Here is a 17,071-nt window from a genome sequence, read left to right as displayed (position 1 = left end):
CCAGACTGGCGAAAAGCCGACGGCTGATCTCTCTATAGGCATCCACCATACTGGTTTTACTTTCCCTACGGTTTGAGTTCAATGCAGTTGAAGTGGAGGGCGATAGGCCACTCTAGAGTGTTTAGATGCACCCTAGAGCCAAAGGTGAATGTCCTCATTTTCAAACCACCACAGACAGCTGGTCCCGGATCCGGCCCAGCCCGTCTAGCATGGTGTCCAGAGTCTCCTTGCTCAGTTCCACCGTCATCGACGACTGGGAGTCACTCCCTCCTGGACAGCTCGAGTCCCCCATCTGCAATATCAACCACAGAGTTGGTGACTGACTGTCTGGAACCTCATACACAACAACCTAAGCTATTTGTTTTGCAAGATTAGAATGTTTCGAGAAATTCACCAGACCAGACAAATTCCCAACACCAGACATTTCCCCTAGACACTTCCTCATATATCTGAAAGAGTTTGACGTGTAATGGGGAAATGCTTATTACTACACCTTGCCTTCTGGTAGAATTGAATTGAGTTTTCATGGGTTGTGTCTGAACTGAAAAGCCAATGCAATGTAGTATAGCGGGCCTAGATACTAACTCTTGGCAGCCCACTTACAGACATACATTTACTAAAAGAGGATGCATGTGGTCTAAAGTAAAAAAAAAAAAAAAACAACAACAACAACAACAACAACAGTCAAATCAATACAGGTGAGGAGGACACAGGGGGGTATTCCATCAACGTCGCTAAAGGAAAATCTAGGCTTATTTAAATCTCGCGAGACTTTATGTTCCAGGTGGTTGCTATGACTACCTGACTATGTCTGGGAGAGAGCATATTTCCCGTCTGACTAGCGAGGGGACAGAGAAAGACACCCTCTCACACATACAGGTACTGGAACCCCCTCCTCCTTCATAACACCCTCAGGACACTCAGAAGACATCACATGTCACAAACAGTCTTTTTTTTTTTTTGTAAGATTTTATTTTCCATTTTCTTTTTACACAAAACATTATACACACATTACTTGACAAACATCACAATACATCACAACTTGACAAACATCACAACACATCTCAAATTGACATACATCACAACGCATCACAGCTTGGCATACCTCACAACACATCACAACTTGACATACATCACACACATCACAACTTGACATACATCACAACACATCACAACTTGACATACATCACCACACCTCACAGCTTGATATACATCATAACACATCACAACTTGACAAACATCACAACACATCACACCTTGACAAACATCACAACACATCCTAACATCCCAAAGCCCCACTTTTTTTTTAAACCGTCTAAAGTCTATCCCAGTTTACCCCCTATACTTTATCTAACTAATAATTCTAATGCATAATCAAATTAATCTCTTAGTACTATGTTTCTTGCACTATCTTTACGTCTTAGCTAAGGCCTTCACTATCTCTCCCCATATCTTTTCAAACTGATCTTTCTTATTATTGTCTATGGCTAAATTCTTCTCTATATTGGTATAATAAAGAATTTCGTTTTTCCATTGTTGTAGTGTTGGAGGTTTACTTGATTTCCAACTTCCAAGTATTAGTTTTTTAAATATAATTGATGAGTACATAATTATCCACCCCCTAGGGTATCTTACTGTGGCTACATCCTGGAAAAGACAGATTGAAGGATCAAATTTGAATCTTTCCTTATGTACCCCTGAGAGCCAATGTTCTATGTCAACCCAGGTTTTCTGTACTCTGGGATACTCCCAGAATGCGTGTATTAGTGAGTCTTTTTTTCCACACTTTAAACAGTTATCTGATACATTACTATAATACTTATGGATTTTATCTCGCGTGTGGTAGACTCTATACATTATTTTATATTGGATTAAACGTAGATTTTCATTAACTGTCATGTCATTTGTAGTATTCCAACACTCTTTCCATTTTAAACCTATATCTGTTCTTCCTAGGTCTCGATTCCACATCTCAATCCTACTTTCTAACAGTTTTTCAGCTACATAGGTCTTCTGTAGAGTTCTATAAATTTTACCTATCAAATTCTTATCAATTTCTCCATCAAATATGATATCCTCAATTGTACTCTGCTGCCCAAATGATTTTAAATTAAAATTTAGATTTATGTAGCTTCTTAGCTGCATGTATCTGAAATATTCAGCATTGGCCAACTTATATTTACTTTGGAAGTCGTGCCATGGAATAATGGTATCCCCTCCTACTAAGTCGTTTATAGTTTCTATTCCCCTTGTTCTCCATGTAGACACATTTATTGTAGCATTCTGAAGAGCTATCCAAGGATTATTCCACAGAATAGTACTTTTTGGGATTGATATTGATTCTCCCAGTATCCTCTTAATTTTTTTCCATGACGTTTCTATATTATTTACAATAAAGTTTCCTTTTTTCTTAGTCTTATGTTCTGAAAATAAAAGAGTTAAGAGGTTTTGGGGATGTACACCTGAATCTTCAATGTGGATCCATTGTTCTTCTGCTGTGTGTTGGACTATATGCCTCAGATAGAACCCCTGGGCGGCCAGTTGGTATAGCTCCAAGTCTGGAAGGTTAAAGCCCCCCTCTGACATAGGAAGGTGTAAAATATTCCTTCTAATTCTGTGTGTTTTCCCTGCCCATATCAAATCTGTTATGGCTGAGTATACCATATTAAAGTACTTTTTTGGTGGAGTAATTGGTATAATTGAAAACAAAAAAAGAAACTTAGGAAGCCATGCCATCCTAAACAAGTTTATTCTGCCTGTCAGATTTATAGGAAGATTTTTCCATTTACTTAAAGTCTCTTTCATGTTATTGAGTAGTGGAATAAAGTTCTCTCTATAGATCTGAGTTTTTTTGTCACTAATTAAGCAACCTAAATATTTAATATTTTTTGTCCACTTAAATGGTAATTTTAATTCTGGGTTTATTCTTTTTTGTTTACCAATTGCCATTATTTCGTTTTATCCATGTTTATTTTATATCCTGAGATATCCGAGAATTCAGAGAATATTTTTAACAAAGGGACTATAGATTTATCTATGTTCGTTAAATATAACAGAATATCATCCGCAAATAAATTTATCTTAAAGTTATTTTTGCCCACGCTTATGCCTGATACATAGGGATCTTGTCTAATTTTTTCTGCCAGTGGTTCTATTGCCAGAGCGAAAAGAAGTGGAGATAGGGGGCAACCTTGTCTGGTGCCCCTCTCTAAAGTAAATTCTGCAGATAATGTATTGTTAGTATATATTTTTGCTTTAGGATGTTTATATAGTAATTTTATAAAATTAATAATTTCCTCTGGGAAATTATATGCTTCTAATACTTTAAATAAATAAGCCCATTCAACTCTATCAAAGGCTTTTTCCGCATCTACTGCCATTATTGATAGATCTATGTTATGCCTTTTTGCGTACTGTATAATATTAAAGCAGGTTCTTGTATTTGTTTGTAAATGTCTATTTTTAATAAACCCTGTTTGATTAATGTGGACTAACTCAGGTAGAACTGTTGCAATTTAGGTGGTGGGCCGAATGCGTTTATCGCGAAGTTGATCTTTTTCCATCTACAGAGTAAACGATCTCTTACATACGATATTAAGTAATTCTCTTAAGTCTATAACAATTTTGTTTGCAGCTGTATTATGTCGGAGATTTTCACAAACTTATTTTTTAATAGTCTGTCTGCTCAGGCACATCGCTGGTCGCTCTAGTTGATAAACCAATCAGAATTCGAGTACGGCTTCATTAGGACCCCGAAATGTAAACAATGGCTGTTAACCCTAGCAACTGACTGTATGTTAACCCTAGCAACCGCGGGGAAATAACGAGATGTGATGAATTATGGAGTGTTGTATGCATTTAACAAACCGAACGGACAATATTACAGCATTTTCAGATGCAAGTTGGACCAAATTTGTACATTGTTCTCTACAGTGGGTGAATCTTCACACTGCAGAAAGCCAAATTGCAGAAAGGGCTGTAAAAAAAATAAAAAATAACTATAGGTATTATATATATTTGGGAGGGGGGGCTCCCCTGGTGCTAGGAAAAAAAATACTAAAAACAAGAAGGGAAAAGAGCTGGTTTACATAAATAAAGGCTATGTACACTATCCACTATACTATACTATACAAATAAAACACTGTGCTGTACTCTATGCTATGCTATACATATCCTAACATTTCCTATCTCTGAACCTTATGTACCCGAGGGTTGTCATATTGCACATAGTATTATTGCACATTCATTTAAAGTGTCGCAGTTTGCAGGTTTGAAATGTTCACAGTTGTGTTTCAGTATTGCACTTGATTACAATCTAGTAGCTGCCATCAAATTGTCTAGATTGTCCAGGGCCTAGAACCTAGGTATTTGCTGTGTTCAGGGCCTGAATGGCCCTAGGGTAGAAGCTGAGCTTCAGTCTATTTGTCCTTGCGGACATGGTCCTGAACCGCCTGCCCGAGGGCAGCCGAACAAAGCGTTCGTTCCCAGGGTGGGATGGGTCTCTGGAGATCTTGGAGGCCTTCCTGAGGCAGCGTGTGTTGTACAGCTCTTCCAGAGAGGGGAGGGGGGCGCCGATGATCTTCTGGGCCGATCTCACGACTCTCTGTAGCGCTTTCCTCTCTGCGGCTGTGCAGCTGGAGAACCACTATAACCACAATATTGGCTACCATAGACAATGCTATATGCAGTATGCCAACATACGAAACATTGAAAGAGCCCGCAAGAAAAGGGAAAAATCAGTACAGGAGGCTGCAGGTGTGTTTTATAGCAATATAAGTTATTTATAAGAACAATATGATATAAACAAGCTAAGATTAATATGACATGATATGACATGAACATTATTAACAATATGATATAAACAAGCTAAGATATGACATGAACAAGATATGAACAAGGCATCAATGGGTCAGGGTCAGCCCTGTCAGGTCAGGTCCAGAAGATGTGCAGTGCAGTCCAGGGCTGAGCATCTGGGGTTACCTGGGGAAACAGATTAGGAGAGTTGTAAATAAACTAGGCTATAACTTTGGAAGCATTACTATTACAATGCATAGAGTATCATATGTCTCTCTCTCTCTCCCTTCCCTCCCCCCCCTCCCTTACAATGTAGTAGAAGCAGAAGGTCAAACTGACAATGATACACCACCAAAGCCTAGACTTCTCCGCTCAAAGACTACCACTACGTTCAGCCTAAATAAAAAACCACATCTTCTTCCCGCCCAGTGCATAATATGCAGACGGGACAAATATTTCAGTTTTAGAGCTTGTATACTGCTCCTGCAAAAAAACAAAATGTGTGAAAGGGAGATGCACATGCAAATCTAACAACCTACCATGTACAGACATGTGTCTGTGTTTGCACTGCGAAAACACAATAGTGTTATAAATGTTCTCTAAACACTTGAATCTTTGTCTAGTCTCGTCAATTATAGGCAAGGCAAGTGAAGATACATTTAGTCTTGGGTTTTGTCTTACCAGCTCACCTCGTAAAAGTGAGACGATTGACAATATCAAAAACATGCTTGCACACACATATACTGTAACGTACTCACACACAAGTTAATGTTACTGGTCCCAATTTGGCACAATTATTACTGAAATGATTGAGAATAGACATAGTTGACATTGGTAACTTAGCTATTGTACCCTTTAAAGTTAGATAGCTTGTTAATTCATTAGCTTCACAATCGCGTGTGACGTTTGGTTGGATTTTTCACTAAAATAGCATATTAGAACATGTTTGTATTGACACAACATGACATGGACTTGTTCATGTGTTCCTACTTATTCAATGTCGCCTTTTGATACTAAGGGAGACATTGGACATTATAGAACTAGGATCACTAGGCCATTACACCATACTCGTGTTTTTGAGATTTGTATTGACAGGAAAATGGACCCGGGTGCTGATGAGGCACTGTCAGCTCCAAATAGCACCTAGAGCAGTACTGGAACCGGTACAAGGGTGTACCAGGACCACCATCAGGTTGTATTGCTGTCATCTTTACTGTCTCTATTGTGTTGTTGCATCATAACTGTGCTTAAGTTTCTCTTTTGGCAGGACCTGTGACCATACTGGATGCAGAACGATGCAAATACAACACAAAATGTATGGACAGTGTGTACGCCGATAATATGCAAGGAATTTTTCCTGGATACATGGTGTACAGGTTTTTGCCCTTGCTTGCTTGCTTTGTGCCGGTGGTCCTGGCCTCCCCTGGACCGCTGGGTACTGGTAAGCAAACTGGCTAGTAGTCGCTCTATTGGTAGAGGGCTGCAAGGGAATTTTTCCTGGCTACATAGTATACAGGTTTTTTACTTTTGCCTGCTCGCGGCTCTGTCAGTATTGATTGATTGATTGACTGATTGACTGAACATTTTCATTGTGTGAAGCGCATTGAGTTACATCTTGTAAGAAATGCGCTATACAAATAAAATTTGATTTGATTTGATTTGATTCATTAATATGTGATATGAATTAGTATGACGTGCAAATCTTACCTGAAACATTACTTGACAGTAAAGTTATCCGAAACAACTCAGTCTTCTCGTCTTTCCAGATAATACGTTGTTTACTTCCTAGTTCCGTATTTTGAAGGAATATCATTGGCAGACGTCAAGTCAGGTGACGCTTTAACGGGTTTTGATTGGTTAGCGGCATAGTAGCCCCAATCATTCTCCTTATTAACTTATGGATCGTAAGTTTACTTTTCATAAAACGTTGATCGACCAACGTCTACCAACTGACGGAAACATGTTCCAAAAAAAAATATTTAGCTTATATGAAAAAATCAACTAGTCTGTAGTTGTAGATCGATCATTTCACAAACGAAAGCAGATAGACAGCTTCGGCCCACCGCCTAATTCTATTACTTGTGATTTTTGTTAGTATTTTATTGTCACAATTTATTAAGCTTATGGGTCGATAGTCTGAAGGTGACTCATCAGACTTTCCTGGTTTTAATATAACTGAAATAATTGTTTGATACATGGATTGTGGTAAAAACCGATTTAAGAGACATATAGCTTATCATTTGCATGAACAATGGAGCAATTCTATGCCAGAAGGCTGAGTAGAACTCTATAGGGAATCCATCCATCCCTGGGGCCTTTTTACATGAAAATGTTTTTATAATTCCTAATATTTCCTCTTCTGTTATTTTCTTCTTTAATAATTCTTTTTTATCTGTTGAGATTTGTTTTAATTGTATGGAATCCAGAAAGGGGGATGTATTTGGTTCTTTTATTTCTGATTTATATAGATTTTCATAGAAGGTTCTGAATATATTACTAATTGAACTATTATTCCTAATTAGAGCGTTTGTATCCTTATCTTTTAAAATTATAGTAGATTTATTTTGTATTCGCTTTGTACGGTTTGCAAGATGTTTACCTGGTTTGTTTGAAGTTGAATAATACAGCTTGTTAGAGTTTGACCTATAGTTATTAACTCTCTTCAACAACAATACATCATATTCCTGTTTGATTTTGGCTAAGTCGTCTTCTAGACTTTGATTCAAGTTTTTTTTGTGTGATTGTTCCAACCTGGCAATAGCTTGTTCTTTTTCTTTGATTTTAAGGTCCAATTCATTTTTTCTTTCTTGCTGAATATGAGATTATCATTCCTCTAATATATGCCTTGAACGTTTCCCAAATTATATCAGGTGGTGGTTTGTTTACATCCTCTACTTCCACATTTGTACTTATAAAACAATTTATTTTATCATTGACATATATAATAAATTCAGGGTCTTGGAGGTGAGCTGTATTCATTCTCCAAATTCTATCAGCTAGTTTATTTTCTGTCGGAATCATTAAGCAGGACACTGGGGAGTGGTCAGAAATTACAATATTATGGATTTCCGCCTTTAATAAATTATTAAGTGCTTTTTTGAAATAAAAATATAATCAATCCTTGAATAGCTCTTCTTACTTTGGGAAAAGTAAGAATAATCTTTTGTTGTAGGAAATAATAATCTCCATGTGTCTTGTAAAGAATTATTGGAGATAAAATGTTTCAGCTTTCTTGGGGGTAACTTAAAGTTTCCTTTTTTAACACTATGTCTGTCAATTTTTTCAAATGTGTGGTTTAAATCTCCCCCCAAAATAATAATACCTGTCTCCATACTATCTATCCTACTTTGAATTGTATCTAGAAAATCGATTTTAGCTCCTGGGGGAATATATAAAGAAATAAGTGTAAAATGTTCGCCATATAGAGTGCAGTTCAAAATTAAATAGCGACCTTCCTGGTCTATATGCTGGGATAGGAGAAAGAAAGGTATCTTTTTATTTATAAGGATACCCACTCCTCTACTATTGCTACAATAGGTAGCTGCATAAGCTTCTCCCACCCAGTCCTTCTTCAGTCCAACTGACGGACCGTCAGTTAGCTAAGGAATACAAGCCCGGTTGGACGCAACAGAAGCTCCGGGAGGACAAGGATCCATTCACCGGAGATAAGAGCAAGCTAAAGCCTGGTCAGGTTAGTGATGCAGCCGCCAGCTGGCAACGGAGCCGCGGCGCCCGCAACTGTAGCTAACTAGCCACTTGCTAGCCAGCGTAGCATTAGCAAACTAAGCTAGCGTTAGCCCTGTTGTCGCAATAGCGCAGCAGGCACGCGGTAGAGCTTATAGCACTCAAAGCTACAGCTAACTAGGCCGGCAACGGAGCGTGGCGCCCGCAACTGTAGCTAGCTAGCCACTTGCTAGCTAGCGGAGCATTAGCCAACTAAGCTAGCGTTAGCCCTGTTGTCGCAATAGCGCACAGGCACGCGGTAGAGCTTATAGCACTCAAAGCTACAGCTAGCTAGGCCGGCAACGGAGCCGTGGCACCCGCAACTGTAGCTAGCTAGCCACTTGCTAGCTATCGGAGCATTAGCCAACTAAGCTAGCGTTAGCCCTGTTGTCGCAATAGCGCACAGGCACGCGGTAGAGCTTATGGCACTCAAAGCTACAGCTAGCTAGGCAGGCAAGGAGTGAAACAATCCACGGCTAGCTTCAACTGGTTAACCCAACTGCAAGAATCCACAGCCAGCTAGGCTAACCTACAAGACCCACCAAGAAAGGAATTGCGAGCTAATAGCAGCTACCCAGAGAGCTACCCACACCCAGCACTCTTCTCTGTGACTCTATTGACTGTTTGCATTAAAATAGGTTTGTGTGTACCTGGGTATTAAGTCGTCGGGGGGAGGAAAATCCTCTCCCACTTTATTATTTTATTTTTAGCAGTATCCCTGGGATGACCCCACGGTGAACCTGGTTCCGCTGCCGAAGACTAGTTAAGGAAGTGCAGGGATCAGCGCAAATCAGCTCAGGGAGTCAGAGAGGGCTGAAGATATAAGATAGAAAGACGAAACAGGTACACACAAGTTATTTCTGAGTCACAGGCAGAATGGAGGCACTAAGGACCGAAAGGGAAAAGTTGGCAGTCACTTTTGAGAGAGGATACCGCCACATCATCAGGTCAGTGGCATTGATGCGCGAAGATGACATGAAACGCGAGTGGATAGCGCTCCTATCAAACGCGAAAGACCTAAACTCTGCAGACGACAATTATGAGGAAGGTTTGCAGGCCAAAGCAAGTCAGGAACCTGAGACAGGTAACAGTCAGCTTCTTCAAGACATCACCAATACCGCTGAGGAGAGAGCTCAGAAGGTTGAACAGGTCGGTCACGTTTTAAAGGCCAACATGTGGACAAGGTTCGCGGGGGTCGAACTTTCATCCACAATTAGACGAGCAGAAAGGAGTCACGAAGGCGTGAAGAGGATCAGTCTGGAGGGGGCAACCCACGACGTTTGTAGAGAACGAAGCACACTCACAGAGAGCCTCATCATCAAAGCGCGAAGTCTGCTATCAAGCTGGGGGGAGTGGATCCCTGTAGTTGAGGCGTGCAACACGAGAAAGTCACTAGAGGAGCTGGAGGACAAAAGGGATGAACTTTGGGAAACGTTTGTGACTGAATTTGGAAGAGTTGAGAAGGAGAATACTGACAAAATGGCCGACAAGGCCGCCGCAGCAAAGCAAATGGCCACCGACGCTCTCGCCGAAGATGAGAGGAAAAGGGCCGACGCTCTCGCCGAAGATGAGAGGAAAAGGGCCGACGTTCTCGCCGAAGAAGAGGCCAAAGATCGAGCGACGAATAGAGAAAGGGCCGACGCTCTCGCCGAAGATGAGAGGAAAAGGGCCGACGTTCTCGCCGAAGATGAGAGGAAAAGGGCCGACGTTCTCGCCGAAGAAGAGGCCAAAGATCGAGCGACGAATAGAGAAAGGGCCGACGCTCTCGCCGAAGAAGAGGCCAAAGATCGAGCGACAAATAGAGAAAATAAAGAAGCCATTGCCAAGCTGGAAAGGAAAGCCGCTGAGGCAAGACTGAAATCAGCTGATAGCGTGGCCGAGTTTGAGAAGGAGACAGCGAAGGTGAAATTGGGGGCCGAAGAAGAGATCGCTGAGGCAAGGCAGAAGGCGGCCGTGATTGAGTTGAAGGCAGCAGAAATAGCCGCTCAAGAGCGCGCCAAACTACTGGAGGCTCAGCGGGAAGCATGGGAACAAGCCCGGGAGGCAGGGCTGGAGAGCGCCACGTATGGAGGCAACCGCACTGGAGCCATCTCCAAGATCAAACTCCCTCCAACAAGGCTGCCCGTGTTCAGCGGGTGTATGAGAGATTTTCATCGCTGGCGGAAAGATTGGGAAAGCCTGCAGCAGCAGGGAGACCCATCGGGATCACCAGAGGTGAAGAAACTCCACCTCCTCGAGAGCATAGACCGAAAGGTTTTCGAGGAACTCAAACTCTCGAGCTACCGCTCAGCGGAAGACGTATTCACAGCTTTGGAGAATCGGTTTGGAGACAAGGTAACCATCGCGCTGCAAATTATTGAGGAATTGGAAAGAATACCAGCGGTAAAAGGAAACCAGCCGAGGAAAGCGATCGACCTTATTCAGGCAGTGGAAAGAGCCCTCATGGACCTGACAGACTTAGGAGAAGTGGGCGCTATGAAGAACCCACTTGTACTTAGGGCCATCGAGAGCAAGCTGCCAGATCGTGTGCAGGAAGGCTGGTTTGCTTTTGTAACCAAACCCAAAAACCAAGTCGCCCCAGACAAGCGGTTCGATGCTCTCCTTCTGTTTCTGAAAAGGCAGGAAAAAATCCTCGAGGGGATGGCTCGAATCCATGGCTCCACGGAGACCTCTGGGGGAACACCGGAGAGGCCAGTCAGATGGGAGAAGAGGGCATTCACGAGGGCCATGGAGAGAGACTCACCGGTAGATGAAGAAGAGGAGGAACATCGAGGTGAAACCAGAGTCACGGGCAGGAACTCGGAAAGAAGAGAAGAGTGTGACATCTGTGGAAGCGATCAGCACGGTGGCAAAATATTCTTCTGCCAAAAGTTCAAGAGTTTCAGTCTGGCAGAGAAACGAGCCATAGCAAGGCAAAGCAAAGCCTGTCAGAAATGTTTGGGCATCCACGGCGCCGACGGGGAGTGTAGTAACCGGTACCTGTGCAGAGTGTGCAAGCAGAATGAAGGAAGGGCAAGTCATCACTACCTTCTGTGTCCCGAGTGGAGTGAGGGAAAGAAGACAGGGCCAGGGTTCTCTGATAAGCAACGGGAAGTCCTGGACTCTTTGGGACTCAACCCTGAACAGGAAAGGAGGATGAAGGAGGCATTCACCAGTAAGGCTTCGATGACGCTGAACACGGGCGCAGAAGGCGGGGGTCTCTTCGCGGAGAATGGGCCAGAGGAACATCCAGTACTAATGATGACATTGATAGTCAAAACAGAAGCAGGAAATGCCCTGGGAACCCTCATAGACCTCGCCTCCGACACAAATTATATCACCAACCGGGCCGCCGATCGGCTCCAACTGGAGCGGAGGCAAGTAACACTGACTGTGCAGGAGGTCGGTGGAATGAAGGTCAGGGTCAAGACTAACAAATACCTGCTAAAGGTCAGGGCGTGGAGCAACAACAGATGGAGTCCCCACGAGATGGTATGCTACGGGCTCGACACAATCGCTCGTGCAGACAAGGTCATCAGTCCAGAGCGACTCTGTAAGTTCTTCCCTGGGGTCGAGAAGAAAGAGCTGGTCCGACCTAAGGAAATCGAGCTCTTGATCAGCCACCGAGAGGGACGACTCGCTCCACGGTGGAGAAGAGGGACGGGAGACTTAGTGCTGTGGGACGGGCCTCTGGGGAAGACCGTGGGAGGAACGCACCCAGACCTGTTTGAAAGTTGGGAAAGATCCGCACACAACTCCCAGACGCACTTTGCACGTTCTCTGAAAACGGAGGCAGTAAGATTTGAGGAGATCCCCTGCAAGACGCCCAGCGCAAAAGAAGAGGATGGAGACCAGAAGCCGCAAGGTCATGAAAAGACCGGGAGAACAGCTGCAAGCAGCAAAGAGGTCCTCGAGTGGTGGAGCTGGGATAGCATCAGCGCCGCGTGCGAGCCAAAGTGCGGAGGATGTCGCTGCGGAAATTGTCAGCCGGGCGGGAAAGAGATGACTCTCGCAGAGGAAAAGAAGATCAAAACCTACGCAATTACCCGCGTCAACATCGGGGACAAGCCAGCCGGATGCATCGCCCAGCTGGCCATGAGGAAGACGGCAAGGCTGCCAGAGGTCGCCCACCTAAAAGAAGAGCGGAGAGCGCTTGAGGAGGACACCTATGTAGACGACATTCTAGCGTCTCATGGCGACAGGAGAGAGCTGAGGAGCATCACGGAGGGAATCGAGAGGACGCTCAACGCTGGAGGTTTCGCTCCGGAACCACGGATCCAGTCGGGTCAAAGTGGGAGGAGCAAAGAGGGCCAGCCTGCAGAAACGAGGGCCAATGTGGAGCCAGAGTCAGAGGTGTTGGTGCTGGCTGATCAGCTGAGCGAGGAAACATCCAGGGGAGTGGCTGTAAGTGCTCGAGACAGCGTGAGCATGCTGCAACGGAAAGCGTTCACTGCAACTGTAACACGCGCTCAGGCGAGGAAGGGGCTGGACCCGAAATGCGCCATTGAGGAGGAAGCAAATGCAAAGGGGACATCCGCACCGGTTGGGAGTTCCAGGGACCTCGAGCATGAGAGGGAGAGGCTTTGGGGCGCTGCTCTCATGGACCTGATTGAGCCAGAACGCTTCAGTGAAATAGGCAGGCTCATTCGGGTAGTTGGGTGGGTCCGGCGAGCTGTTAGGCAGTGGTTGTTTTGCAGGAGGGCTCCAGAAGACGCAAAGTGGGAGGCTACTCGCCTGAGGGAGACAAGAAGCGGAGTTAGCCTCGGCGTCCAGGAAGAAGTGGGACGGTTTTGGCGACAGTGGAGTCAACTAGCTGGGCCCGGACTTCTCATCCGCACCAAGTGGCACAGAGAAGCCCGAAATGTGGCCGTGGGAGACGTGGTCTGGTTGGCTGACCAAAATGCCCTAAGGGGGCAATTCCGCCTGGGGCGGGTTGTGGAAGCGAGGCCAGACGAAAAGGGGCTGGTTCGGGACGTAAGAGTGAGGGTTTGCCTAAGCCAGCCTGCTCTAGGAGTGGGGGCTTCAGGACGAAGAAGGAGCGAAGGCCGCGATCTCTTCCCAACGCTCGACCGAGACGTCAGGCGGGTGGTCGTGCTGCTTCCCGTGGAGGAGCAGTAAAAATGACTGTATTGAAGAGAGGGAAAGTTGTGGTCCATTTAGTTATAAAGGACCAATGGACCAAGTGGGAGGTGTTTGGCTAATCCATGGGAGGGTTCATTTGGGGGTTATTTTATTTGTTGTTTGTGATTGGTTAAAAGTATGCATGAGTGGAGTGATTGGTTAGATAGAAATGGGGGCGGGCTTAATGAGTGTGATCTGAGAGACAGGGGAGAAGGGAGATCAGTTGTATAGAGAGATGGGAGTTGGTAAGTTGAGTTCTGTATGATTGTGTAGTTTGTTAAATCTTTTCTGTTAGTTTGTTCACTGTTGTTTATTTACATGTACTAATATCAATGTATTGTGTTCAGTTTTACAATCTGTTTATTAGAGGAAGAAGGAAATCAAACCGAATTGTGTCAGTCTCATCATTTCACCCGTACTGCCGGAGCAAGCAGAAAATTCACCATTCAGCTAACTAGAGGGAGAGCTGAACAAACATATAATTTCCAAACTATCATAATGATCAGTTCTAAAGACGATTTATTCAGGCATACATGGTACAAACTGTATTCAAACATAAATTCATTCCAGAATTGGGCTAAGCAAACATTTAACATCTCACATATATTTACTAACCACAAACATACATTAAACATAAAGTGAAGTACCATTGGTACTTTAAGGCGCCATGCCATTTTAGGGTCTTTTTTAGCTCCCACACCCTTCCTCTAATACCTATGTCTGTGGAATATTTTGCCTATGGTAAGATGCATTTTCAAATCCATGTATTAAACAAAATAATAACAGTAAATTAATTGTAATAATGGTATTCCAATAAATCCATATTGGTAATAATAAATTTATATTTTTACACAAATACAAACTGGTCATAATTAGTTTGTTTATGTAGCATCTTCTTAATAACCAGAACATCATCCCATCCAGCCCCTCCCTTCTCCTACCCCCCCCCCTCCTCCCCATCCCACCCACCCCACCTACCCCCATACTAAAGCAGGAAAGAGAGTAGAATAGAAAGAGAGAGAGAGAGAGAGAGAGAGAGAGAGTGAGAGAGAGAGAGAGAGAGAGAGAGAGAGAGAGAGAGAGAGAGAAACAAACACACAAAAAAGGAAAATAAATAAATAACTAAGAAGCTCCATACTGCCATCTACTGGGCAGGTCGTGGTATGGCTGTCTTAATTCTAGTTACTGGTAACTGTCCATAGACCTTACCCGCAGGGCCAGACGAATAGTCCACATTCTCCCGGAGGGTCAGACGAATAGATCACGTTCTCCTGTGTCAATCGAAGGAGGAGAAGAAAAAAAAAAAAAGAGAATAATAGAGAGACGGAGGCCCAGGGAATAGGCCTACTTGGGCCCAGTGCGCTCCCTTGGTTTCCATTTCGTAATGTCCTTTATGTTCTGCAGTTCATCAAATGTGAATGTTTCTTTCAGTTTCTTGAGGGCTTCTTCTGCATTTGTAAATTCCATTTTCTGCGTGCCCTTCCAGACACACAGCTCAGATGGATAGCGTAGCTGGGATTTAATGTTCTCCTTGTTAAGCACCTGTCTGATCCGAATATATTCCGCACGTCTTCCTCTTAGTTTAGCCGATAGGTCTTGGACAAAGCGAACCTCCTTTTGTCGAATTTTCAGTGGCTCTTTTCGCTTACTCTGCGCTTTTAGAATGTCAATTTTTGTTTGGTAATTCCTCAGTTTGCAGATCACGATGCGTGGGTATTTATCCGTTCTTGATTTCACCCCGAGCCTGTGGCATCTCTCCAGTTCCTCTGATTTTAATTCCACCTCTAGCTCCTCTTTTATCAGCTTGACCATGTAGCCGGTCAAATCATCCCTCTCTTCTCCCTCCGGGATGCCGAGAATCCGCAGGTTATTCCCACGCATTCTGTTCTCCAAAGAATCATAATCCTCCTCCAGCGCCTGCATCTTAACTTCCATTGCCTCGATTCTTTCGCCGTGGTCATCAATACGCACACCTTGCTCATGAACATCGGCAGTGATTGACTCTATTTTTCTGTAGAGTGAGTCAAATTTATTTTCGAGCGATTTAACTCTAAGATCCACTGAAATAACAGCAGCCAGAACTTTGTCTATGCTTTCCTGGATCTTGTTCAATTGTTCATTGTCTCTCTCCGATTGATCTCTCGTTTTTGGAGGCATTCGTTTTTTGCATAGAGAATTATGAGGCGGCCGCCTCCGTCATATTTCTTGCCGCCTCCAGCTCTCGTCAAAACTCTGACGGTCGTATTTTCGACAAGCGTTGCACTCGGTGGATTTCTGTCATTTCTAACTGCAATTGCGGCACTGCGCCCATGTGGTGGCAGGGGGCGCTATTTAACCTTAACCCTGGTGGCGCTGTGCTGCAAATAAGCTTAGCTTTGGTGTTTGCTAGCGAAGACAAAACAAGGAACCAGCCAGCAACATGTTGAGCCCTGGACTTGCACACTCGTCACTTTGTCAACTGTCAGAATAGTCTTTTAGGTCGAAACGTTATTTCATATCAAAAATCCTGAAAGTCACATTAGTTGGCTTGCTGTTCCATTATCCAGAATGACAAGTTGAGCCTATACTAGCGTTAGTCAGTGCTCCTTTTAATGTATTATTTGCAAAATGATCAGTTTTGAAGTCTGTCAGGGGTTTCAATTGCTGAAAAGTTGTATTAATCAGACAGTCAACAATAGGTTTTGGAATGACATGGTACTACTGTCATTAACAAGGACTAACAAACCTTCTCTGTCATAACCTCATTTTGTGGCAGGAAAAACCCTGAGTAGACGTTTTTGATGACGCGATCAAACAGTGCAATGCTGTTCTTATTAATTTATTTATTTCTAGTTATTGTGCTTTGTTGGTATAGCCTAATGTCTGCTGGAGTGTTCAATAAAAGTGATCAATAGTGAAATGAAATAATGCCGGTACGCATTCGGTATTCGGACAAATGTTTCCTTAAATTCAGCTTCGGCCAAGAAATTTCAATTGGGTGCATCCCTAATTTAAATGACACAGTTCTATCAAGGATGGAATATTACAGTTTTCCATTACAGGTATCCTAACACTCTGAATACTTCATGTTCCCACAGCGTGTGCAGACTCCAGAGATGTGGTGTTACTTCTGGCACTGCTGAGTCTATGGAAGCAGCACTTGTTCTCATGTTGTTTCTAATCCTGTATATGTTCCTATTCTTACAGGAGAGAGCTCCAACCCAGACTCAGACATGGAGCCCAGCTCCACCGCATCAGGAAGCCATAAACAACAAAGACGGAGGAGGAGGAGCTCAAGACAGAAGAATCACCACTGTTTAGATTGCAGTGAGAGTTTCATATGTCCAACTCACCTTAAATCACAACCACAGACTCAAGGAGGACAGAAGACTCACTCTTGTCTTCAGTGTGGAAAGAGATTTGGTTATATGAGCAAACTAAAGAGTCACCAGAGAATACACACAGGAGAGAAGCC

General features: G+C 43.5%; 1 protein-coding gene across 1 annotated transcript in view; it reads left to right on the top strand.

The window, feature by feature from the left end:
• Window positions 1-209: 209 nt before the first annotated feature.
• Window positions 210-17,071, top strand: part of LOC308170441 (L-fucose kinase-like) — a gene marked incomplete at both ends in the record, with an annotated part of 162,152 nt that continues 145,290 nt past the window's right edge. The window contains 2 exons of the mRNA XM_080545231.1: window positions 210-311; window positions 751-879. Of these exons, the coding sequence (XP_080401357.1) occupies window positions 210-311; window positions 751-879 (231 nt within the window). The remainder of the gene's footprint in view (window positions 312-750; window positions 880-17,071) is intronic.

This window comes from Nansenia antarctica (assembly GCF_963989245.1).
Source record: "Nansenia antarctica genome assembly, chromosome: 14".
NCBI lineage: Eukaryota > Metazoa > Chordata > Actinopteri > Argentiniformes > Microstomatidae > Nansenia > Nansenia antarctica.
The sequence above is the reverse complement of the archived record's forward strand: the minus strand, read 5'-3'. Positions and strand labels throughout refer to the sequence as shown.